Here is a 24,602-nt window from a genome sequence, read left to right on the forward strand (position 1 = left end):
GGCTTTTACCTTTTGCACAGCCAGACAGTTTTTTAAAAACCTGGATAACACTCGCCAGTCCAGCTTCCCTGCCCCATCCACCGCTGCCCCCTGGACACTGATCACTTGGCTACATAGCTGATGCATGCTGGACTGTCCATTAATCACGGTATTCCATTCTGCTTGTTTATGTTTTATCTGTCGTTTAGCTACCGTTTTAGCTAGCGCTCCCAATTCAACACCTGTGATTACTGTATGCCTCGCTGTATGTCTCTCTCAAATGTCAATATGCCTTGTATTCTGTTCAGGTTAGTTATCATCGTTTTAGTTTACAATGGAGCCCCTAGTTCCACTCTTCATACCCCTGATACCTCCTTTGTCGCACCTCCCACACATGCGGTGACCTCACCCATTACAACCAGCATGTCCAGAGATACAACCTCTCTCATCACCCAGTGCCTGGGCTTATCTCCGCTGTACCCGCACCCCACCATACCCGTCTGCGCATTATGCCCTGAATATATTCTACCATGCCCAGAAATCTGCTCCTTTTATTCTCTGTCCCCAACGCTCTAGGCGACCAGTTTTGATAGCCTTTAGCCGCACCCTCATACTACTCCTCCTCTGTTCCGCGGGTGATGTGGAGGTAAACCCAGGCCCTGCATGTCCCCAGGCACCCTCATTTGTTGACTTCTGTGATCGAAAAAGCCTTGGATTCATGCATGTCATCATCAGAAGCCTCCTCCCTAAGTTTGTTTTACTCACTGCTTTAGCACACTCTGCTAACCCTGATGTCCTTGCCGTGTCTGAATCCTGGCTCAGAAAATTCTGAGATTTCCATACCCAACTATAACATCTTCCGTCAAGATAGAAGCTGCATAGCCGTCTTTGTATCAAAGATAATTGTGTAGTCTAGAGCGATTTTCTAGGTTAGCTAGTCAGCTATTGTCGTTCTTTTAACGCAACGTAACGTAATCAACACTGCTAGCTAGCCAGCTAGCCCCCGAATAGCAGCACTGTAAAAACTATTACACTCAACGGAACGACTTGATTAGTGTAGTGTCAACAACGCAGCCACTGCCAGCTAGCCTACTTCAGCAGTACTGTATAATTTTAGTCAATAAGATTCTTGCTACGTTAACTTTCTGAACATTCGAGACGTGTAGTCCACTTGTCATTCCAATCTCCTTTGCATTAGCGTAGCCTCTTCTGTAGCCTGTCAACTATGTGTCTGTCTATCCCTGTTCTCTCCTCTCTGCACAGACCATACAAACGCTCCACACCGCGTGGCCGCGGCCACCCTAATCTGGTGGTCCCAGCGCGCACGACCCACGTGGAGTTCCAGGTCTCCGGTAGCCTCTGGAACTGCCGATCTGCGGCCAACAAGGCAGAGTTCATCTCAGCCTATGCCTCCCTCCAGTCCCTCGACTTCTTGGCACTGACGGAAACATGGATCACCACAGATAACACTGCTACTCCTACTGCTCTCTCTTCGTCCGCCCACATGTTCTCGCACACCCCGAGAGCTTCTGGTCAGCGGGGTGGTGGCACCGGGATCCTCATCTCTCCCAAGTGGTCATTCTCTCTTTCTCCCCTTACCCATCTGTCTATCGCCTCCTTTGAATTCCATGCTATCACAGTTACCAGCCCTTTCAAGCTTAACATCCTTATCATTTATCGCCCTCCAGGTTCCCTCGGAGAGTTCATCAATGAGCTTGATGCCTTGATAAGCTCCTTTCCTGAGGACGGCTCACCTCTCACAGTTCTGGGCGACTTTAACATCCCCACGTCTACCTTTGACTCATTCCTCTCTGCCTCCTTCTTTCCACTCCTCTCCTCTTTTGACCTCACCCTCTCACCTCCCCCCCCTACTCACAAGGCAGGCAATACGCTCGACCTCATCTTTACTAGATGCTGTTCTTCCACTAACCTCATTGCAACTCCCCTCCAAGTCTCCGACCACTACCTTGTATCCTTTTCCCTCTCGCTCTCATCCAACACTTCCCACACTGCCCCTACTCGGATGGTATCGCGCCGTCCCAACCTTCGCTCTCTCTCCCCCGCTACTCTCTCCTCTTCCATCCTATCATCTCTTCCCTCTGCTCAAACCTTCTCCAACCTATCTCATGATTCTGCCTCCTCAACCCTCCTCTCCTCCCTTTCTGCATCCTTTGACTCTCTATGTCCCCTATCCTCCAGGCCGGCTCGGTCCTCCCCTCCCGCTCCGTGGCTCGACGACTCATTGCGAGCTCACAGAACAGGGCTCCGGGCAGCCGAGCGGAAATGGAGGAAAACTCGCCTCCCTGCGGACCTGGCATCCTTTCACTCCCTCCTCTCTACATTTTCCTCCTCTGTCTCTGCTGCTAAAGCCACTTTCTACCACTCTAAATTCCAAGCATCTGCCTCTAACCCTAGGAAGCTCTTTGCCACCTTCTCCTCCCTCCTGAATCCTCCTCCCCCTCCCCCTCTCTGCAGATGACTTCGTCAACCATTTTGAAAAAGGTCGACGACATCCGATCCTCGTTTGCTAAGTCAAACGACACCGCTGGTTCTGCTCACACAGCCCTACCCTGTGCTCTGACCTCTTTCTCCCCTCTCTCTCCAGATGAAATCTCGCGTCTGGTGACGGCCGGCCGCCCAACAACCTGCCCGCTTGACCCTATCCCCTCCTCTCTTCTCCAGACCATTTCCGGAGACCTTCTCCCTTACCTCACCTCGCTCATCAACTCATCCCTGACCGCTGGCTACGTCCCTTCCGTCTTCAAGAGAGCGAGAGTTGCACCCCTTCTGAAAAAACCTACACTCGATCCCTCCGATGTCAACAACTACAGACCAGTATCCCTTCTTTCTTTTCTCTCCAAAACTCTTGAACGTGCCGTCCTTGGCCAGCTCTCCCGCTATCTCTCTCAGAATGACCTTCTTGATCCAAATCAGTCAGGTTTCAAGACTAGTCATTCAACTGAGACTGCTCTTCTCTGTATCACGGAGGCCCTCCGCACTGCTAAAGCTAACTCTCTCTCCTCTGCTCTCATCCTTCTAGACCTATCGGCTGCCTTCGATACTGTGAACCATCAGATCCTCCTCTCCACCCTCTCCGAGTTGGGCATCTCCGGCGCGGCCCACGCTTGGATTGCGTCCTACCTGACAGGTCGCTCCTACCAGGTGGCGTGGCGAGAATCTGTCTCCTCACCACGCGCTCTCACCACTGGCATCCCCCAGGGCTCTGTTCTAGGCCCTCTCCTATTCTCGCTATACACCAAGTCACTTGGCTCTGTCATAACCTCACATGGTCTCTCCTATCATTGCTATGCAGACGACACACAATTAATCTTCTCCTTTCCCTCTTCTGATGACCAGGTGGCGAATCGCATCTCTGCATGTCTGGCAGACATATCAGTGTGGATGACGGATCACCACCTCAAGCTGAACCTCGGCAAGACGGAGCTGCTCTTCCTCCCGGGAAGGACTGCCCGTTCCATGATCTCGCCATCACGGTTGACAACTCCATCGTGTCCTCCTCCCAGAGCGCTAAGAACCTTGGCGTGATCCTGGACAACACCCTGTCGTTCTCAACTAACATCAAGGCGGTGGCCCGTTCCTGTAGGTTCATGCTCTACAACATCCGCAGAGTACGACCCTGCCTCACACAGGAAGCAGCGCAGGTCCTAATCCAGGCACTTGTCATCTCCCGTCTGGATTACTGCAACTCGCTGTTGGCTGGGCTCCCTGCCTGTGCCATTAAACCCCTACAACTCATCCAGAACGCCGCAGCCCGTCTGGTGTTCAACCTTCCCAAGTTCTCTCACGTCACCCCGCTCCCTCCACTGGCTTCCAGTTGAAGCTCGCATCCGCTACAAGACCATGGTGCTTGCCTACGGAGCTGTGAGGGGAACGGCACCTCAGTACCTCCAGGCTCTGATCAGGCCCTACACCCAAACAAGGGCACTGCGTTCATCCACCTCTGGCCTGCTCGCCTCCCTACCACTGAGGAAGTACAGTTCCCGCTCAGCCCAGTCAAAACTGTTCGCTGCTCTGGCCCCCCAATGGTGGAACAAACTCCCTCACGACGCCAGGACAGCGGAGTCAATCACCACCTTCCGGAGACACCTGAAACCCCACCTCTTTCAGGAATACCTAGGATAGGATAAAGTAATCCTTCTCACCCCCCCCCCTTAAAAGATTTAGATGCACTATTGTAAAGTGCCCGTTCCACTGGATGTCACAAGGTGAATGCACCAATTTGTAAGTCGCTCTGGATAAGAGCGTCTGCTAAATGACTTAAATGTAAATGTAAATGTAGAACTGCCAAAGGGGGAGGTGTTGCAGTCTACTGCAGAGATAGCCTGCAAAGTAATGTCATACTTTCCAGGTCCATACCCAAACAGTTCGAACTACTAATTTAGAAAATTACTCTCTCCAGAAATAAGTCTCTCACTGTTGCCACCTGCTACCGACCCCCCTCAGCTCCCAGCTGTGCCCTGGACACCATTTGTGAATTGATCACCCCCATCTAGCTTCAGAGTTTGTTCTGTTTGGTGACCTAAACTGGGATATGCTTAACACCCCAGCAGTCCTACAATCTAAGCTAGATGCCCTCAATCTCACACAAATCATCAAGGAACCCACCAGGTACAACCCTAAATCTGTAAAGAAGGGCACCCTCATAGACGTCATCCTGACCAACTGGCCCTCCAAATACACCTCCGCTGTCTTCAACCAGGATCTCAGCGATCACTGCCTCATTGCCTGTATCCGCTACGGAGCCGCAGTCAAACAACCACCCCTCATCACTGTCAAACGCTCCCTAAAACACGTCTGTGAGCAGGCCTTTCTAATCGACCTGGCCCGGGTATCCTGGAAGGACATTGACCTCATCCGGTCAGTTGAGGATGCCTGGTCATTCTTTAAAAGTAACTTCCTCACCATTTTAGATAAGCATGCTCCATTCAAAAAATGCAGAACTAAGAACAGATATAGCCCTTGGTTCACTCCAGACCTGACTGCCCTCGACCAGCACAAAAACATCCTGTGGCGGACTGCAATAGCATCGAATAGTCCCCGCGATATGCAACTGTTCAGGGAAGTCAGGAACCAATACACGCAGTCAGGAAAGCTAAGGCCAGCTTCTTCAGGCAGAAGTTTGCATCCTGTAGCTCCAACTCCAAAAAGTTCTGGGACACTGAAGTCCATGGAGAACAAGAGCACCTCCTCCCAGCTGCCCACTGCACTGAGGCTAGGTAACACGGTCACCACCGATAAATCCATGATTATCGAAAACTTCAACAAGCATTTCTCAACGGCTGGCCATGCCTTCCGCCTGGCTACTCCAACCTCGGCCAACAGCTCCGCTCCGCCCCCCCCACCCCCGCAGCTACTCGCCCAAGCCTCTCCAGGTTCTCCTTTACCCAAATCCAGATAGCAGATGTTCTGAAAGAGCTGCAAAACCTGGACCCGTACAAATCAGCTGGGCTTGACAATCTGGACCCTCTATTTCTGAAACTATCCGCCGCCATTGTCGCAACCCCTATTACCAGCCTGTTCAACCTCTTTCATATCGTCTGAGATCCCCAAGGATTGGAAAGCTTCCGCAGTCATCCCCCTCTTCAAAGGGGGAGACACCCTGGACCCAAACTGTTACAGACATATATCCATCCTGCCCTGCCTATCTAAGGTCTTCGAAAGCCAAGTCAACAAAACAGGTCACTGACCATCTCGAATCCCACCGTACCTTCTCCGCTATGCAATCTGGTTTCCGAGCCGGTCACGGGTGCACCTCAGCCACGCTCAAGGTACTAAACGATATCATAACCGCCATCGATAAAAGACAGTACTGTGCAGCAGTCTTCATTGACCTTGCCAAGGCTTTCGACTCTGTCAATCACCATATTCTTATCGGCAGACTCAGTAGCCTCGGTTTTTCGGTTGACTGCCTTGCCTGGTTCACCAATTACTTTGCAGACAGAGTTCAGTGTGTCAAATCGGAGGGCATGCTGTCCAGTCCTCTGGCAGTCTCTATGGGGGTGCCACAGGGTGTCGCAGACGACACCATTCTATATACTTCCGGCCCGTCCTTGGACACTGTGCTATCTAACCTCCAAACGAGCTTCAATGCCATACAACACTCCTTCCGTGGCCTCCAACTGCTCTTAAAACGCTAGAAAAACCAAATGCATGCTTTTCAACCGTTCGCTGCCTACACCTGGATGATTCCGACCTTGAATATGTGGACATCTATAAGTACCTAGGTGTCTGGCTAGACTGTAAACTCTCCTTCCAGACTCATATCAAACATCTCCAATCGAAAATCAAATCAAGAGTCAGCTTTCTATTCCGCAACAAAGCCTCCTTCACTCACGCCGCCAAACTTACTCTAGTAAAACTGACTATCCTACCGATCCTCGACTTCGGCGATGTTATCTACAAAATTGCTTCCAACACTCTACTCAGCAAACTGGATGCAGTTTATCACAGTGCCATCCGTTTTGTCACTAAAGCACCTTATACCACTCACCACTGCGACTTGTATGCTCTAGTCGGCTGGCCCTCGCTACATATTCGTCGCCAGACCCACTGGCTCCAGGTCATCTACAAGTCCATGCTAGGTAAAGCTCCGCCTTATCCCAGTTCACTGGTCACGATGGCAACACCCATCCGTAGCATGTGCTCCAGCAGGTGTATCTCACTGATCATCCCTAAAGCCAACACCTCATTTGGCCGCCTTTCGTTCCAGTTCTCTGCTGCCTGTGACTGGAACGAATTGCCAAAATCGCTGAAGTTGGAGACTTTTATCTCCCTCACCAACTTCAAACATCTGCTATCTGCGCAGCTAACCGATCGCTGCAGCTGTACATAGTCTATCGGTAAATAGCCCACCCATTTTTACCTACCTCATCCCCATACTGTTTTTATTTACTTTTCTGCTCTTTTGCACACCAATATCTCTACCTGTACATGACCATCTGATCATTTATCACTCCAGTGTTAATCTGCAAAATTGTAATTATTCGCCTACCTCCTCATGCCTTTTGCACACAATGTATATAGACTCCCCTTTTTTTCTCCTACTGTGTTATTGACTTGTTAATGGTTTACTCCATGTGTAACTCTGTGTTGTCTGTTCACACTGCTATGCTTTATCTTGGCCAGGTCGCAGTTGCAAATGAGAACTTGTTCTCAACTAGCCTACCTGGTTAAATAAAGGTGAAAAAATAAATTTAAAAATAGACTCACCGTGGAGCATAGGGAGAGGTGGAGGAAGTAGAGGTCTGAGCGGAGGGGGGGATGGGGGAAAGTCTGGCTCTACGTGGGTCTTGGAGCAAGGGGCCGGGATGATCTTCTTCCTGAGGGGCTGCTCGGCACGGGCGATCTCCTCCCGCTCCTGCCACTGGGCATAGTTGTGGTCCAGAGAGGGGGGCAGCACGGCATTGGGGAGGAGGCCACTGCTGCAAGACAAGTATAGACTCAGACCCTGTTTGAATTCATCCTTCCTGCCGTGTTAACATTGGATTGGGGAAAGCAGGTTTTCTACTGCATTGATTTCACCATTTATGTCAATTTAGATCAGTGAACACAGTAAGAATATTTGAACAGGGTGTAACACATTGAGTGAAATAATTGCACAGGTCACACACACAACCTGTTTTACCCCAAGTAACTCTACCCCAAAGCAGTGAATTCGGTCGATATTCAAGAGCATAAACGATCCTAAATGTAAACCCATTTCCAAACCGCACCGTTTATCATCTACTGAACGACTGACTACTTGAGTTAACTTTAATGAGCCAAAATACCAAAAAGTCCAGGTAGCACATAACAGAGCCCATCAGATATTTATGTAGTAGGTCCCGTTTAACTAATATACATGGACTGTAATTGAACAATTACTTGTTAGTTTACAACTGTACAATTTATGCTCCCCACATATAAAAACCACAAGACTGTCAGAAAGGTCTGAACCCAAGATGGTAATTTTGATGACTCACATGGTGAGCCTACTGTAGTCTATTGTACCATGTAAGCTGGTGCGCACAAGTTGTACTTCATGTTTTAGTGTGGAAAACAATATTCACAATAGACATAATTACAATCAAAGAATATATTTTTTTTTAAATCACATTTTATTAATTACATATGGAAAAACGTATTTGAGTCAGGCCAGCAGCAGATGAAACAGAAAGTGAATTGTCACATGGCCAAAGCATTGCATTCCGGTTTAGCCCACCATCCGCACACCGACACAGTTTCGGCCCCAGCTACTGGGCCCAATACAGAAACTACTCGTTTCCTATAGGCTTGTACCATCTATATGACAGCACCAGCAGTTAGCTACCAACAGCTGGCAGACGTGTTAAATTGGTTATTTTAGTGTTAAGTGATATTTAGATGGAAGACACGAGCTAAATGCGGTAGCTTTACAGCTAGCATAGAGGTTGTAAACTAGCGCTTTCACTTACCCGGTGAAACCTTGAACAATTCTCTGTCTCTGCTGGCTGTTTGTAACACTTTATAAACCACGTTGTTGGTAGCGACAGCATCCACTTTGAAAAAGCAATGTTTCGCTGAAGCCCCCCCTTCCATTGTTGAAAGCCGTTGAGGTTCTCAATGATGAAATGTGCCCCGCAGATTGACGAGTAGACGCCCAATTAGCCCGCCTCATTCTTACAAATGTATACCACTTTTTAAGAAGTGTCTCATTTGCGTGGCCATAGAGGCAGATACTCACATTTGCATAGCAAGTGTTGCTACACCCTGCTACCACACAAAGCTTGGCCATCTTGAATACAAAAGCAATTGCTAGCTAAGCCCCATACTACTAGGCAACAACTTTTTTTTAAACCCACAAGTATATGAAGGGTAAGCATGGATTTGTATTTCCTCACTGTGTAACGCTGACCGCGGTACGTTGTGTGAATATTTCTGAAGTTGAAGCAGATTTGGAAAAAACAAACCCAACTTTTAGAACAATATTACAGTATTATAGAAAATAAAAAGTATTTAAGAGCTTTCCATTTGGGAATGTTTTCCAAGTTACTATATACGTTTCTGGCATTGAGAAAGACGCTACATGCGCTTTAAATATTTCAATTAACAATTGGCGGTTGAACAGGGGGACTAAAATGGCGCGTCGAAAACAGTTGGTCGACCGCAGAGGAGTGTGCAAAGCTCATATATCAAAAAGGGACACGGGGTGGCCCCTTTCTCACAATGGAAATGAGAGCATGCACAATGCATGAGCTATGGAAAGATGATATCCAGGCACTGGGGAGCAAGAGGAGAACATAGATGGACTGGGCTCCTCAGGTCAGTCAGTGTCATTTGTTTGCACAGATGCTCCCGTGCCTTGTAGGCCCCTATGTATCAGAGAGTACTTGAAAAGTTCACTTAAAATGGGATTAAAACCTTATGTATGGGGCAAATAAGAAGCCATCTCTTGATTCGTCAAATCTACTGTTATACATGAATTGAGTTAGTCAATATGAATCATCAATGCGACAGGCAGCATGTGTACCGATCTATTGGTCTTGTGTAATCTCATTGATATGTTGCTGTTCACACTCACTTGGTGGAGAATTTGTGCGTTTCCCAGAATCGGGACTCCTTGACTTTGAACCAAGGGAACACGCGCTCCATTTGCTGCAACAGAGACAGGGGGAAAATAGATGTTAAAGGCCCAGTGCAGTCAAACAGATTATTCTGTGTTTTATACACATTTCCACACTATGACGTTGGAATAATACCATGAAAGTTAAGCTAATGTCCTTTTAGTGTAAGAGCTATTTGGAAAGACCACCTTAAATGTAAGCCTGTTTTGGTGGGATGGGAGTTTTGGCCTTCCATTGTGACGTCACCATGCAGTAAATTAGTTAGACCAATAAGAAAGAGTTCCAAACCTCTGCCAATAACAGCTCATTTCCCCTTCCTCACTCAGACCACTCTGACAGTCATAGCAAAATGTATGCTTGAGAAATTGCTCTTTGCTAATAACCTATTGTTGACCATTTTAATTGAAAACATAGTAAGGTACTTTATTGTTACACAGAAAAGATTTGATATTGACATAAAAACAGCTGTATTGGTCCTTTAAAAAGGTTCAGTCTGAGACCTGGGCATTTGTTCAATAGTTGAAGAATGAATAACTTATGGGTCAAGAGCTTAGCACCACTGTCTTACCATACCCCCAAAATCACTCAAATGGCAACAAAACAAAGTATAGCTTCAAAATATGTTTATAACCATCATGCAAATCTTGTGTAATGTCAGTGCATCCATAGCAATGTCTATTAACTGGAGAATTACATCTCACCTGCCGTTGGGCTGAAATAGACTGAGGACTCTGGCTTTAACAGCTATAGCTGCATCCCAAATTGCACCTTGCACAGAGCCGTATGGCTCCTGGTCAAAAGTATAACCCTACTATTTGGGAAGCAGCCTGTGTCTACCAGTGGATTCAATCAGGGTGAATACTACTACTACTGAAGCTGAGCAAGTTCTCCATAGGCTAATTCCTGTAGGCTATCCTCACCCGGATAAAGAAGGACTTGACCATGCTATTGGCTTTCCTGTTCTCTGGCTGCCCGCCGTCTGAGTTGATGGCCGTCTGGATGATCTTCACTATGTCGTCACTGAACTCAAGCTGAAATAGAGAAAACACCACACCGAGTGACACACTGCCTTCTATCTCATACCCCCCCCTTCTCTGAGAGTGAACTGAGTTTGAACTGAGCGAAGAGAGTTCCCCAGGGCTGAGCAACCATGCCCCTACTCGGGTGTCTGGATGATGTGGCGGTGTATTCATACACACATAGCTAGTGTTATCACGCAATGCTGGGCGGATGCTGATAGGATGAAATAATTGAAATGGACTGAGACGACACAGTCTGAAAATATCAAAGCTTTCGCAGCGGGAAGTTGATTGAATGTGTTTCGAAGGCGTGAGGTTGTGAGAGTACACGAGTGGGATGTGATTTTAGACTCACCACAGACTTGTAGCGCCCCGCGTCCAACTTCTTCAGCACCGACTCCAGGTCGAGGGGGGAGTCATTGGGGGGCGCGACCTCAGTCAGGACTGGGGGGTCTGGCCCCTCGGGGGAGCGTCGGGTGGGTAAACTCTCCGTCTCAGGGTTCAACTCAGGCGGCTTCATCACAGCCTAACGAGAGATTGAGATTGGGGGGAGGGGGGGGGGTGGTTACATCTGTTCATGTGCTCTCTCCTTACACTTCACAGACAAACAAACAAAAAAACAAACAAAGGTATAATCTGTAGGGCCAGGTGTTTTTCATGTGACCAAAAAGAACAAACTCTAGGCACTAGTTATAGCTGACATTCCAGGGCCAAGAGGTTTTCCTGACCCTGTCACAAAACTTGACCAGGTTCTACCAAACAGCCAGAGCTTTAAGTCTTTCCCAACTTGGTCAGGAAACCCCCCCGGCCCTAAACACGCAACACAATATCCCCTTCTCACAGATATCCTTCTCCTCACCTGTCTGTAGCGGAGCAGGTGTGTGGAGGTGCGGGAATTGAGCAGCGCGGTGAGGACCCGGCGCACCAAGCCCTGCAGCTCCTTCTCCAAGGCAGTCCTCCACTCGGCCGGCTGACGCTTCGTACAGCTGGTGCAGGTGTAGGCCACGCTCTCTGGCAGATTGGACAGCAACTCGTACATCTCGTCTAGTAGTGGGAGACAAGGGAGTAGAAGGGGAGGTTGACGTTTTACACTCATTTATCGGTTGGTTATCGGTCGATTCACCGTATCAAAAGTGTTGATTTACTTCCATGCGAAGTAAATGACTATGGAAAGACATTTTACAAGTGTTTTTGGGTATATCAACAGAAGTTGAAATTGGTGAACATACAGCAGCCAAAAGAAAGAATGGTGCAGAGTTCAAATCTGTATCGCTTCATAACAGGAGAGGTGTTGAGAAACAGACAGACTGAAAGAGGACATTGTTTCCAGTGAGTCGAGTTGTGAAAAAAGAGCGCCCGCTAACCTGTGAGGTTCTCACACTTGGAGTGGACCCAGTGGTCGCATCTCCCACACTGCATCATCTTGCTGTCGTAGTCGTCGTCATCATAGCACTTATCGCAAAGGGGGCAGAAGTTACCTGGAAAACACAAGTCATTGTGTCATAGAAAGCTACTACTACACACACACTCTTCCCTCCAAAACCTAACTCTTTTCATAGTACTGAGACAGATGCCAGGGTCGTGTTCATTAGGGACCAAACAAAACTAGACTGACCGAACGGGCTACCTGGACTTTGCCAACAAGAAACATTAACTTATTTTTTTTATATAAAATCTTAATTTATAGTCCTGCTTGTGAGTTACCTTTAGCAAAGAGTTTGGCACAGTCATGACATCGGGAGAAGTCATGTGACCACTGGGCGTCCCAGGCCTTCCCAGGTTTCGTGGCTCCACAACTCTTACAGCGCACACACTTGGTGCAGATCTGGACACAACAAGGGCACAGAGGGGAGACAATTCATGACAAATGAATATGGTTAAACAAAAGGCAGTCGATATGAAATAAACGTTAAAGGTCTCCAGGGTGCAGTTACTGTCTAAACCTTACCCTAAAAACATATCCATTTTTCATCCCTACACCTAGCCTTAACGTTTGGGTCTACTTGCCCGAATATACACAAACAAAAAAAATACATTTTAGTGCTTGGATGAGGAAGGATGACGTGATGCATACCCAGACCCGTTTCTTCTTGGTGGGTCTGGTGGGATGGTTGGGTCCCAGGCACTCAGGGTGGTAGCTGTTTCGGCACTTCTCACACTCCAGAAGTTGCTGCTTGGGGAAGAAGAGGTGGAGACAAGCAAGTTAGCAACCTAATTACCCTGGCCTAAAACGTAAATCTCTACCTCTTGGTGGAAGACATTGAATAGAGCCAGACAAAACAGGGATAGTGATAAACCAAATAAAGTATTCTCAAACTCCAAAACCCCTAATAGCCTTTGTTACTCAGAATCAAATCGTTCGAAAGGGAGAGCCTTACTTTAGTCTTCTGGTGCTGGAGGCCACAGGTATGGCAGAAGCGACAGCGGCGACAACACCAGTTCTCCCACTGCTCCTCCAGAGGGCGCTCAGTCTCCCCCAAGCAGAAGAGATGGAAGGGCTCACAGCACACCTGGCAGAAGACAAACTGGAGGAGGATAAGAGGGAGGAGAGTCAGTGCAGCAGTCAGTACGGTTGAAATTAATAAAATGGGTACTAAAGTAGGATGTGGTTATAAAACAGGTATTGGACATACCGACAGTATGGGGGGGCTGCAGGGGTGCGTGCTACACCACCGGTTAAAACTATAAACTATCTTAAGATGTGCCAAATAAATTATATCCAGCTCAGGGCTCTAGCTATGCATTTAGTTTGCTAACTTGCTAGTTAAGTGGCTAGATCAAGCTTCTTGGTTACAGCGGAGACAATCAATCCACTCCTAGATTAAGATCCATGTTGCTTAAATTGCTTTGGTAATACAGTATACCCCGGTATGAAAAATCGGTATACCGTCCAACCGTAGTCGTAGCCTTTGATGTCATATGTTGAATGCTTGAAGTGGGCCCGCTGGTGCTGTCCGGTACAACCCCATGATAGACCAGTGGCATGTCCAGGGGGGTGTTCCACCATGTTGTTAGACGAGTAGCTCACTTTATTCAATTCTTATTTTGAAATACAAAGAAGTGCTCCTTTTCCCTCATTTTGAGAGCAAGGCCAGCCTGTTCGCACCTTTGTTGTTATGTGTGAGTGAGAGGGTGTGCACAGGAGTAGAGAGAAAGAGGCTCTCGTGACTCACCTCGACGTTGCCACTGCTGGCACAGAGGAAGCAGACGACCCGTGGAGTGATTGGCACAGAGGTGAGGAGGCTGAGGCCACCCGTGGCCCACACGTTTTCCACATCATGGTCCTTCTTAAAATCTACTCTGATTCTGTGCACTCCGTCGCTGGGCACTTTCTGCTTGGCGGTGCCCCCAGTCGAGGGAGTGCTCAGCAAGTTTAAAGTACTGCTCTCAGGTTTGGTGGCTAACGGCTTCTGCTGCTAGGGAGAGGGAAGTGGATGAGAGGGGTCAGGGATGAAGGCCAAGGGAGCATGCATGGGACTTATGGAATATAAATTCTATATCATTTTATTGTCCATCCAAAGATAGACATTTGCCTTTGGCATCGCCTTACAACAAGGGAACTGCAGAACATACCTTCTCTTTTGGTTTGGTGGGTTTAGGTTGTGGCGGGACAGAGCGAGGAGTCTGTTTCTTCATTTGCTTCCCTTCGGGTGCTGAGGGGACACAGGTTATAACAGTACCAACAATAGCTACTATGCCATTTAGAGCAAATCAGTGCTTTTCAACAGAGAAATGAAATTATATTATTTCATAGTGTTAACAGCAGGATATACTAGTGTGCAAGGGAAAATACAATGGAAAACTATTTTCTAGCTATTTCACAAAGGGGTAATCCTAACCATTACAATATGGCTCCCCCTACCTGTGTCTGTGATGGGTGTGGTCAAGCACTGCTGCTGGGGCTTCCCCTTGGCTTCTGTGGGTGGAGACTTGGGAGCCCCTCCTCCCTCCTTTTTTAGAGGCCCCTGTGTGGGCTGGGGCCTCTGCTGCGGGGTTGGTGGGGAGGGGGAGCTCTGGGGTGAGGAAGAGAAAGGGGAGGATGGAGGGGTGGGCTGCTGAGGCTTGCGTTCCTTCCTACTAGCAGCACCCGTGGGTGCCGTTGCAAGATGTTTCTGGTCTTGCCCAAGAGCGGTGGCGCAGCTGGGGGTCTGGTCGTTTGGGGGGGTAGGATTCTCGGCTGGGGGGGACTGCAACTGTGGCAGCGGCTGTTTATGCTTCTCCTCACCTGGCTTCGGGGGAGGGGTTTCACTCTTTTTGTGAGGGGGCTCCTCCTTCAAAGGGGGTGGGGCCGGTTTGAGACTAGGCTCAGCGCTTGTTGGGTCCTTGACGGGGTGTAGCGCCTCCTTTTTTTCTGACAGTTTGTTCTTCTTGTCTTTTTTGCCTAAAAATACAAAATGATGCAATCCCGTCAATTACACTGAGAACTGAAGACATTGTGGATTTATGGAAAAAGGCTTTATTAAAGACACTGACCTTTCCCTTGCTTCTGGAGAAAAATCTTGGAAGGCATCCACTGCAAGTTCTGACACTTTCGGACCCTGTGACGTACACGCATACAGTCAGTCACATATTCAACATTGTGGCGTTAAATGAGTGAGACTGCGAAATCGCTCAACTCAACATAACAGGATTCTCATACTTACTTGCAACACTGCTTCTTGATATTGCGGCCCCCGAACTTGGGCTTGTCCAGGCAGTTGGTGCAGACTCCGCAGTCCTCAGGGACCTGGCAGCCAGGACACTGCCCGCAGCGCCGCGACCGCCGTCCCTTCCTGGGCACCGCCCCTCCCTCCTGGATAGTCTTGGTGTGCCTCATCACAGGCTTGATGGGAGGGGACTGGGGCTCCGCCTCTTCCGAACCCGCCACTGAAGATTTGTCTATGGTGGGGGTGGGGAGACATTTGCAGCACACTATGGTGACACTCAAAATGTCCCAATTGGAAATAGGAAAATCACTCTTGAAACGGCGTACCAGGCCAGAAACATATGAAACAGAATAAGGTATGGCCCTTACCCTGAAACGCCATGACGTCATTGAGGTGTTCGGGGAGCATTTTAGTATGCGAGTGGGTCATACTTCATTACAAATATTCAAAAAGGGGACATGCCCGTTTAACGCGGATCTTACCATCATTCCCCATGGAAGACAGGATCTTTTCTCTCTCCTCCCACGGCAAGGCACTGAGGGTGGGCATGTCGTCGGGGAACACGGCCCGGTTGCGGCCCAGGGCCACAGCGGCACGCCGACACACGTGCTTGATGCGCGGCCCTCGCACCGACGTCTCCGAAGAGTCGCTCTCTTGGCTCTGGCAGAGCAAAACCAACGATATCAACACAGTATAACTTAACTTGATCGAGTTGAAGTGCCCAAATTCTGGGACTGTGTATTCCCAAGTACTTTTTAATTAAACATTTTTTTAAAGACATCTTATTAACTCTTATAAGTCTCTGAAGGGGCAACTCTAATAGGGTTGTATCATGGGAACGGAAACAAAATATGAAGCAGACTTAGTTGATGCAAAAAAGACAGCCTTCTGTCATCACCCAGTGACACGTTAATTTTCCAAGCCATTGCCCATCTATACAATATTTTACATACAGCAGGTTATTAAAGGACTGTAGAGTTCAGTCCGCTTCAAATTTATTTTTGTGTGGTGGAAAATCAGGTATCACCATACTGGTATCGTGACAGCTCTAATCTGTAAGCCATCTTTCTCTAGGCCCTCTTCCCTTGACAGATACACATCTTTGTTTTCTGAAGGAGAGTACTTCAACAGAATTTGTGCACGGCTGTCTGCATAATGTACAAGGTGGCTTGGCAGAATTCCCCTTCTATAACCCCCTTTCAGGGAGATTCCACCTATCAAGTTTCAGTCTGTGTTCAAAACACTCACAATGCTATTTATGGCAGCAAAGATTCTCAGAATCATGTCAAATGATTTTATCGTGGTTATGTTGAGACAAAATAAACCAACAGAAATAGCTTAGTCAGTGAAGGGGAGAGGAACAGGGGGAGAAAGAGGGGAACTAACCTGAACTTTAGGATGGTCTGGAGACTTCAGCGACTTGCTCTTCTCGATCTTGAACAACTGCGCTTTGGCCTTCTTCAGCAGGCCCGCCACCCGCTTGTCGGCCACAGGCAGCTTCTCGGCGTGCGCCAGCATGGAACCCAGTGACGGGGCAGCCAGGGGCTTCTTGCTGCCGGTCTGCCCCAGGGGAAGGCCTGTCTGCTGGGCAGGGGCACTTGTTTTCTCCTTCTCCCCAGGCTCAGCCTCTGGCCCCCTCTCCAAGGGCCGGGTCTTTTTGGAGGCGCGGCCCTTGGTTAAGATAAGGGGAATAGAGGAGTGGACTGCAGCCCTTTCTACAGGTGCTGCCTCTGTACCAGAGTCCACGGACACAGACTTCTTCCTCCCAGGTGTTTTTTTAGGAGCAACGGAGGTCAGAGACTCCTCCCCGTCCCTCCCCTCCACGGCAAAAAGGCTGGGGGTCGTATTAAGAGAGGCGTCTGGAGTGGACGCCTTCCCTCTCCTCTCCCAATCTATTCTACCTTCCCTTTTGTTCTCTTTCTCACGCTCTCTGCTTTTCTCAGTCTCCCTTTCCAGCTCCTTGACTGGAGCCGAGTCCCGGGAAGCAGAGGTGCCCCTCTCTCTCCCCCCTTTCCCGGCACCGCGGCCCGTCTCCTGGGGGCTGGAAGTGAAGAGGGGGAAGAGTTGGGAAGTGGAGGAAGAGGCGGAGTTGCCGCCTGTACCGCCACCAAGGCTCCCGGCTGCTCTGTGTCCATCGGAGGAGGAAGGCCCATGTGAGGAGAGGCCCAGGGAGCCCGGTGAGAAGGTAGTGAAAGGAGCAGGCGTTAAGGCACTAGTGGGCAGAGAGCTGGAGGAGCTACAGGTGCTGCTGGCACCAGTGGAGACAGAGCCTGTCAGCAGACACAGTTCAGAGGGGGCCTTTCCTGGCGGGGCCCCTGGCTGGCTGCTCCGCGTGGTCATGGAGTGTGAAGGAGACCGGGGCTGACAACGCAGGAGTCCCAGGGTCTTCCTCCTCCTGCGTCTCACCGACCGGCCCGACTTGGGGGAGGACTGGAGGGGAGACAGCGATCCCGGGCTGCTCCCCGATGACGACTGCAAGGTGACCGATTCAAAGATGCGAGAGTGCGCCTCGCTGGGAGTAAAGCGTGGGGCGCGCAGCAGCGGGCTGCGCTTCTGGAGCGGTGACTCGAAGCGGGACGAGGGGTGCTGCTGGTGGTGGTGGTGGTGCAGTGGGGAGAACAGGCGGGTGCCCGCTCCAGACCCACCGCCTGGTGCGGGGTAACCCGCTGGAGCAACCCCTCCGGCACCATGGGGCATTAGACCTACGTCTTGGGCCGTGAGAGGGGGAGGGCGGAAATTGTCAAAGATGGGCTTGCGGATAAGGCCCTCCTTTGCGTACTTAGCGGAGGAGAAGTACTGCTGCTCGGTGCGAGACCGTGATGTCCAGCGGAAGGTGGGCTCTCTCAAGATGGACCTTCGCTTGTCCTGCAGGCTGGAGAGCACCAATGACGGGCCTTGGCGAAACGGGTGGGGCAGGATCCAAGGGGATTGGGGGTGATGCTCCGCCGTAATGGAGCCTGACTGGGCCTGCAGCGAGGGACTAAGGAGAGGGGGAGGTGGGGGGGGAAGAGGAGGCGGTGGAGGCAGCCTGTTGAGAGTTGGACATCAACACTCCTGTGGCCGGACTGATGATGGCCTTCTTCCCTCCGGTGGCCAGGCTGCCTCTTCCCCTTGCCCCAAGGCTGCCCCTGCCCACACCCTGGCCTCTGCGGCCCCGCCGACCCCTCTCAATCAGCACCCGCTGCTCCGGCTCGGGCTGCGACAGCGGCCTGGAGGTGTGCAGCAAGTCCCCCTCCCTCTCTCCCTGGGAGGACGGGGAGTGGTCTCGCTCGGACAGGGCCTGAGTGCCCTCCGAAGCCTGGGAGTCGCACGACGAGTCGTCCAGGCTGGGGCTGCTGGAGCGGGACGACTCACCCGACGAGAGCTGGGAGGAGTGCTGGGACATGGCACTGGAGCCACACGAGGCGGCGCTGCTGCTGAAGCGCCCATTGCTGGTGCCGTTGTTGCAGCGGTTGTTGAGCAGACTGGCCGCCACGGCCGTAGCACTGCTGGCTGCGATGGTGGCGGGGGGAGGGATGGTGTCGACCGGAGCTGCGGTCACGGCGGTAGTAACTGCAGCTGTAGACGCCCGCATGGGGGAGGAGGCCGAGGCAGGCTGGGGGGCAGCGACAGGGTGCGGGACAGCATCAAACCGTGCCATCTTCATGTGGGGGTGAGGGGCCCCGAAGCTGCCCTCGTCCTCGATGAAGCGCTTTGGGGTTTTGATGATGCGCAGTGAGACGGTGCTCACCACGGGCATGATGAACTGCCTGATGTTCTTCAGCTGCGTTCTCCTCTTCCGGATGCCTGCCTCCATGCCTGCCCCCCCCTGGCTTCCTATGGCCACTGCCTCCTTCTCTAACAGTTTCTTTTTCTGTGCACCTTTCTTAGCGCGCTGCAGCAGCTGCTTGGCGATTGCGGCGTCAGTGCGTTTGGAAGGGGGAACGATCCGCACGGGGTTGACGTGGCGAGGGCTGGTTCTCAGGTTCAGCGGCCTGCCCAGCTTGGAAGGAGAGGATTCGGCGAGCGGGCTGGAGGGCGGGGAGGAGCTGTGGACGCCGGGGCTGTCGTCGTCCTCAGCAATGTGGGACGCCCTGAGCTTAGACTGCTGTTGAGGAGTGTGGGGGTCCCTATATCTGTCCCGGTGGACCCTGAAGGCCTTTTGTTTGGTTTCATCTGAACCAGAGGCTTTGCGGCGCTCAGCAGAGGGAGGCCGTCCTCGTCTGCGCCGAGGCACGCTGGACACCGGCAAACATTTCCTGGCGATGGCCTTGAGCCGCGACTTGAGCGGGCTCAGTTTGACCTCGCGCAGCCGCTTCAGTTTGGTCACCTTGGACACGTGGCTCGCTTTGAGAGGCTTGGCCTCTGTGTCGTGCTGCACGAAGCCCAGAGGCGTTCTCTTTGTGGCCTTCCTCTCCTTCCCGTCCTCAGCCCTGTCCTTGCAGTGTGCAGCTGTGGAAGCGTGCTCCTGCCCCACCTGCCTGCTGTCATTGTTGTTGGCTGCATGGCTGCGGGCCTCCCAACTCCTCTGTGTGACAGAGGCAGGAGGACGGCCTCTCCTTTTCTCTCCGGAGCCAGGCGGCCTCCCGGGCAGCCGCTTGGCCTTCTCCGCAAGCCGTTCCTGGCCCTCATGTTTCCCCAAGACAGACGAAGGGGAAGGGCTGGCGCCTGCGCCCCCTTTCTGTGCAGTCAGGGCTCGTGGGGGTCGGCCTCTGGGCTTCTTCTCCTGCGTGGGAGTAACTGGTATAAAACAGAAACAGAATGGGTTTCAAATAAGTGGGGCTGAACTACAAAACACTACTTCTAAGAGAACGAGATATTGATTGTGTGTGTACACACACACACACAAAACTATGTAAACACCTACTAGATATTGGAACATTGTTGCAGGGACTTGCTTCCATTCAGCCACAAGAGCATTAGTGAGGCCGGGCACGGATGTTGGGCGATTAGGCCTGGCTAGCATTCGGCGTTCCAATTAATCCCAAAGGCGGTCGATGGGGTTGAGGTCATGGCTCTTTGCAGGCCAGTCAAGTTCTTCCACACCAATCTCGACAAACCAGGCCTAATCACCCAGCAGTGCCCTTCACTAATGCTCGTGGCTGAATGAGAGCAAGTCCCTGCAGCAATGTTCCAACATCTAGTGGAAAGCCTTCCCAGAAGAGTGGAGGCTGTTATAGCAGCAAATGGGAAACCGACTCCATATTAATGGCCATTATTTTGGAATGAGATGGACGAGCAGGTGTCCCCATACTTTTGGTCATGTAGTGTACATAAATAGAATAATCTCACCTGCCAACGTCCTTGGCGGACTCTGTTTTCGTCGGTGTTCACTGACTGTACCAAACCCTCCAAATGATCCTTCCTATGGAGGCAAAATACAAGAAACACATGAAATATGGCCAAAATGTTTTCTGAAATACTTCAACCGAATAAGATAATTTTATTTTTTTACAGGTCAAAGTGATGAGTGAATAACAGATTCAGAATTCAAAAGGCTCCACCCAAACCACAATGTTCAGGCCTAGCTCTACACTTCAGTCATCCCATACTGAAACTACTCAAAACAAGGACAGAGTTTAGTCCCCTTGACAATAACGGCAGTCCAATCTCACATTCGCCTGGCTGCTGACTCATTCCAGTTGGGTTCCAGTCATTTTGTTTCCCTATGCTTTCCAGATTTGCTGCCTAAAGCGGATGGAGAAGGCTCAGTCAGACTGCTAGACATTCTCAATTTGAAACTGTCCAACTCAGAGCTGAGTAACAGACAGTGCCGCCAAAACCACAAGTCAGCAAAGTGTGTTTAAATCATTTCTGCTAGTTAGTTTGGACAGATCGGACCACGTGGGTTTTAGCTTGCTTGAGCCTGCTAACTGAGAGGAGTGTTAATTTACCTGTTTCCATACATTTTATTTTAAAACATTTATTTTACAAAGGAGTTGTTAATTCGAACTGCTTAACGATTTATCTGTGCATGGAATTTTGTTTGTTTTTTTACAACAAAAAAAATTTTTATTTTATTTTGATTTATTTCACCTTTATTTAACCAGGTAGGCTAGTTGAGGCTAATTAGCAAGTCAACAACACAGTAGAGAAAAAAAGGGGAGTCTATATACAATGTGTGCAAAAGGCATGAGGTAGGCGAATAATTACAATATTGCAGATTAACACTGGAGTGATAAATGATCAGATGATCATGTACAGGTAGAGATATTTGTGTGCAAAAGAGCAGAAAGGTAAATAAATAAAAACTGTGGGGATGAGGTAGGTGAAAATGGGTGGGCTATATACCAATAGATTATGTACAGCTGCAGCGATCGGTTAGCTGCTCAGATAGCTGATGTTTGAAGTTGGTGAGGGAGATAAGTCTCCAACTTCAGCGATTTTTGCAAATCGTTCCAGTCACAGGCAGCAGAGTACTGGAACGAAAGGCGGCCGAATGAGGTGTTGGCTTTGGGGATGCTCAATGAGATACACCTGCTGGAGCGCGTGCTACGGATGGGTGTTGCCATCGTGACCAGTGAGCTGAGATAAGGCGGAGCTTTGCCTAGCATGGCCTTGTAGATGACCTGGAGCCAGTGGGTCTGGCGACGAATATGTAGCGAGGGCCAGCCGACTAGAGCATACAAGTCGCAGTGGTGGGTAGTATAAGGTGCTTTAGTGACAAAACGGATGGCACTGTGATAAACTGCATCCAGTTTGCTGAGTAGAGTGTTGGAAGCCATTTTGTAGATGACATCGCCGAAGTCGAGGATCGGTAGGATAGTCAGTTTTACTAGGGTAAGCTTGGCGGCGTGAGTGAAGGAGGCTTTGTTGCGGAATAGAAAGCCGATTCTTGATTTGATTTTCGATTGGAGATGTTTGATATGGGTCTGGAAGGAGAGTTTGCAGTCTAGCCAGACACCTAGGTACTTATAGGTGTCCACATATTCAAGGTCGGAACCATCCAGTGTGGTGATGCTAGTCGGGCAAGCGGGTGCAGGCAGCGATCGGTTGAAAAGCATGCATTTGGTTTTACTAGCGTTTAAGAGCAGTTGGAGGCCACAGAAGGAGTGTTGTATGGAATTGAAGCTCGATTGGAGGTTAGATAGCACAGTGTCCAATGACGGGCCGAAAGTGTATAGAATGGTGTCGTCTGCGTAGAGGTGGATCAGGGAATCGCCCGCAGCAAGAGCAACATCATTGATATACACAGAGAAAAGAGTTGGTCCGAGAATTGAACCCTGTGGCACCCCCATAGAGACTGCCAGAGGACCGGACAACATGCCCTCCGATTTGACACACTGAACTCTGTCTGCAAAGTAATTGGTGAACCAGGCAAGGCAGTCATCCGAAAAGCCGAGGCTACTGAGTCTGCCGATAAGAATATGGTGATTGACAGAGTCGAAAGCCTTGGCAAGGTCGATGAAGACGGCTGCACAGTACTGTCTTTTATCGATGGCGGTTATGATGTCGTTTAGTACCTTGAGTGTGGCTGAGGTGCACCCGTGACAGGCTCGGAAACCAGATTGCATAGCGGAGAAGGTACGGTGGGATTCGAGATGGTCAGTGACCTGTTTGTTGACTTGGCTTTCGAAGACCTTAGATAGGCAGGGCAGAATATCCTTACAGGAAAATGCCATGGGCACTGTCAGATGTGTGGAGACATTTTACTGCAGTTAATGTAGAAGGAAAAGCTGTGCACATTTGCAAATACTGTGACAAATCACATGTGAAGAATGCAAAGATGCATAATCTGGCCAAGTGCATAAAGTTCCCTCAGCGCTCACAACAAGCAACCTCTGACAAATGAAATCAGCCACCTTATCGATAGCAACAGCTCATGATCCTCCTGGAATCCAAAGTTTTTTGACTCAATGGAGGAACGCAGTCAAAGAAATGCTAATGAATGTCTTGCTCGCACTGTCCATGCAACTGGTTCACCTCTGATGCTACAGGCAATGTGTATTGGAAGCGATTTCTGAATGTTCTTTGCCCAGCATACACCCCTCCAACCAGACATGCTTTATCTACTCATTTTCTGGATGTAGGGTTCTAGTGAAGGTCAAGCAAATCAGAGAAACCAGGCTGTATTGCAATCATCTGATGGGTGGTCAAATGTTCATGAGCAAGGAATAATTAACTAGATCATCTTCACCCCTGAACCGTTATTCTACAAGAACACAGACACAAGGGACAGACACACCGGTCTCTATATTGAGGATGAGCAGAAGGCAGTCCATGACTTTGGACCACAGAAAGTATTTGCACTGGTGACAGACAATGCTGCGAACATGAATGCCTCTTGGTCAAATGTGAAAAGGCCTACCCTCACATCACACCCATTGGCTGTGCTGCTCATGCATTGAATCTGCGCCTTAAGGACATCATGGAGATGAAAACAATGGATACACTCTACAAGAGAGCCAAGAAAATGGTTAGGTATGTGAACAGTCATCAAGTTATAGCAGCAATCTACCTCACCAAGCAAAGTGAAAAGAGCACCACATTGAAGCTGCCCAGCAACACCCGTTGGGGTGGTGTTGTCATCATGCTTGACAGTCTCCTGGAGGGAAAGGAGTCGCTCCAAGAAATGGCCATATCACAGTCTGCCGATATGGACAGCCCCATCAAGAGGATCCTCCTGGATGATGTATTTTGGGAGAGAGTGGTAAGCAGCCTGAAACCTATAGCAGTAGCCATTGCACTGATTTAGGGAGACAATGCCATCCGGTCTGAAGAAATCCATACTGCCCTGCCCACTTCCCTGTTGCTCCAAGTAGACGAAACCACAGTTCTGAAATACATCAAAAAACATGAAGACTTCTGCCTGAAGCTCATTCACACCGCAGCATACATGTTGCACCCCAAGTATGCTGGCAAGAGCATCCTGTCTGGTGCAGAGATCAACAAGGCCTATAGTGTCATCACTAGCATGTCTCACCACCTTGGCCTGGATGAGGGCAAGGTTCTTGGCAGTCTGGCGAAGTACACTTCCAAGCAAGGGCTTTGGGATGGAGATGCCTTGAGTTCTTGCATCAGAGAGGGGAAAATTCTCTTTAAATAGTGAGGAGTATTGTTTGGTAACTACAATTCTTTGGTAGGTACATTTTTCTGAACATAACTTAACTGGAAGATGTTCTAGCCAAGAGGTGTTTTGCAAACATATAGGCATTAATTCACTTGTTCCAATTTATTCTGTATCCCGAGAAGGTACCAAACAAATTAATCACATCAAGAATAGCTGGGATACTAGGTTGGGGTTCTTTTACATAGAGGAGAATGTCACCTGCGTATAGTGAAATCTTATTTAGACTATCTTTAGTATTATAGTCGTGGATTGCTGCATGAGATCTGATCACCTGAGCAAGATGTTCAATAATTAGAGCAAAGAGCAT

At 49.6% G+C, this 24,602-nt stretch overlaps 1 protein-coding gene across 1 annotated transcript in view; it reads right to left on the bottom strand.

The window, feature by feature from the left end:
• The window catches only part of LOC115141498 (histone-lysine N-methyltransferase 2A-like), a 55,632-nt gene that overhangs the window by 18,486 nt on the left and 12,544 nt on the right, over positions 1-24,602 (bottom strand). The window contains 18 exon segments of the mRNA XM_029680412.2: positions 7,210-7,421; positions 9,539-9,612; positions 10,502-10,612; positions 10,956-11,126; positions 11,460-11,644; positions 11,965-12,078; positions 12,305-12,425; positions 12,675-12,770; positions 12,979-13,125; positions 13,774-14,016; positions 14,174-14,253; positions 14,463-14,981; positions 15,074-15,138; positions 15,244-15,478; positions 15,729-15,906; positions 16,633-18,250; positions 18,252-19,965; positions 20,518-20,590. Of these exon segments, the coding sequence (XP_029536272.2) occupies positions 7,210-7,421; positions 9,539-9,612; positions 10,502-10,612; positions 10,956-11,126; positions 11,460-11,644; positions 11,965-12,078; positions 12,305-12,425; positions 12,675-12,770; positions 12,979-13,125; positions 13,774-14,016; positions 14,174-14,253; positions 14,463-14,981; positions 15,074-15,138; positions 15,244-15,478; positions 15,729-15,906; positions 16,633-18,250; positions 18,252-19,965; positions 20,518-20,590 (5,956 nt within the window).

This window comes from Oncorhynchus nerka, linkage group LG14 (genome assembly GCF_034236695.1).
Source record: "Oncorhynchus nerka isolate Pitt River linkage group LG14, Oner_Uvic_2.0, whole genome shotgun sequence".
Lineage (NCBI taxonomy): Eukaryota > Metazoa > Chordata > Actinopteri > Salmoniformes > Salmonidae > Oncorhynchus > Oncorhynchus nerka.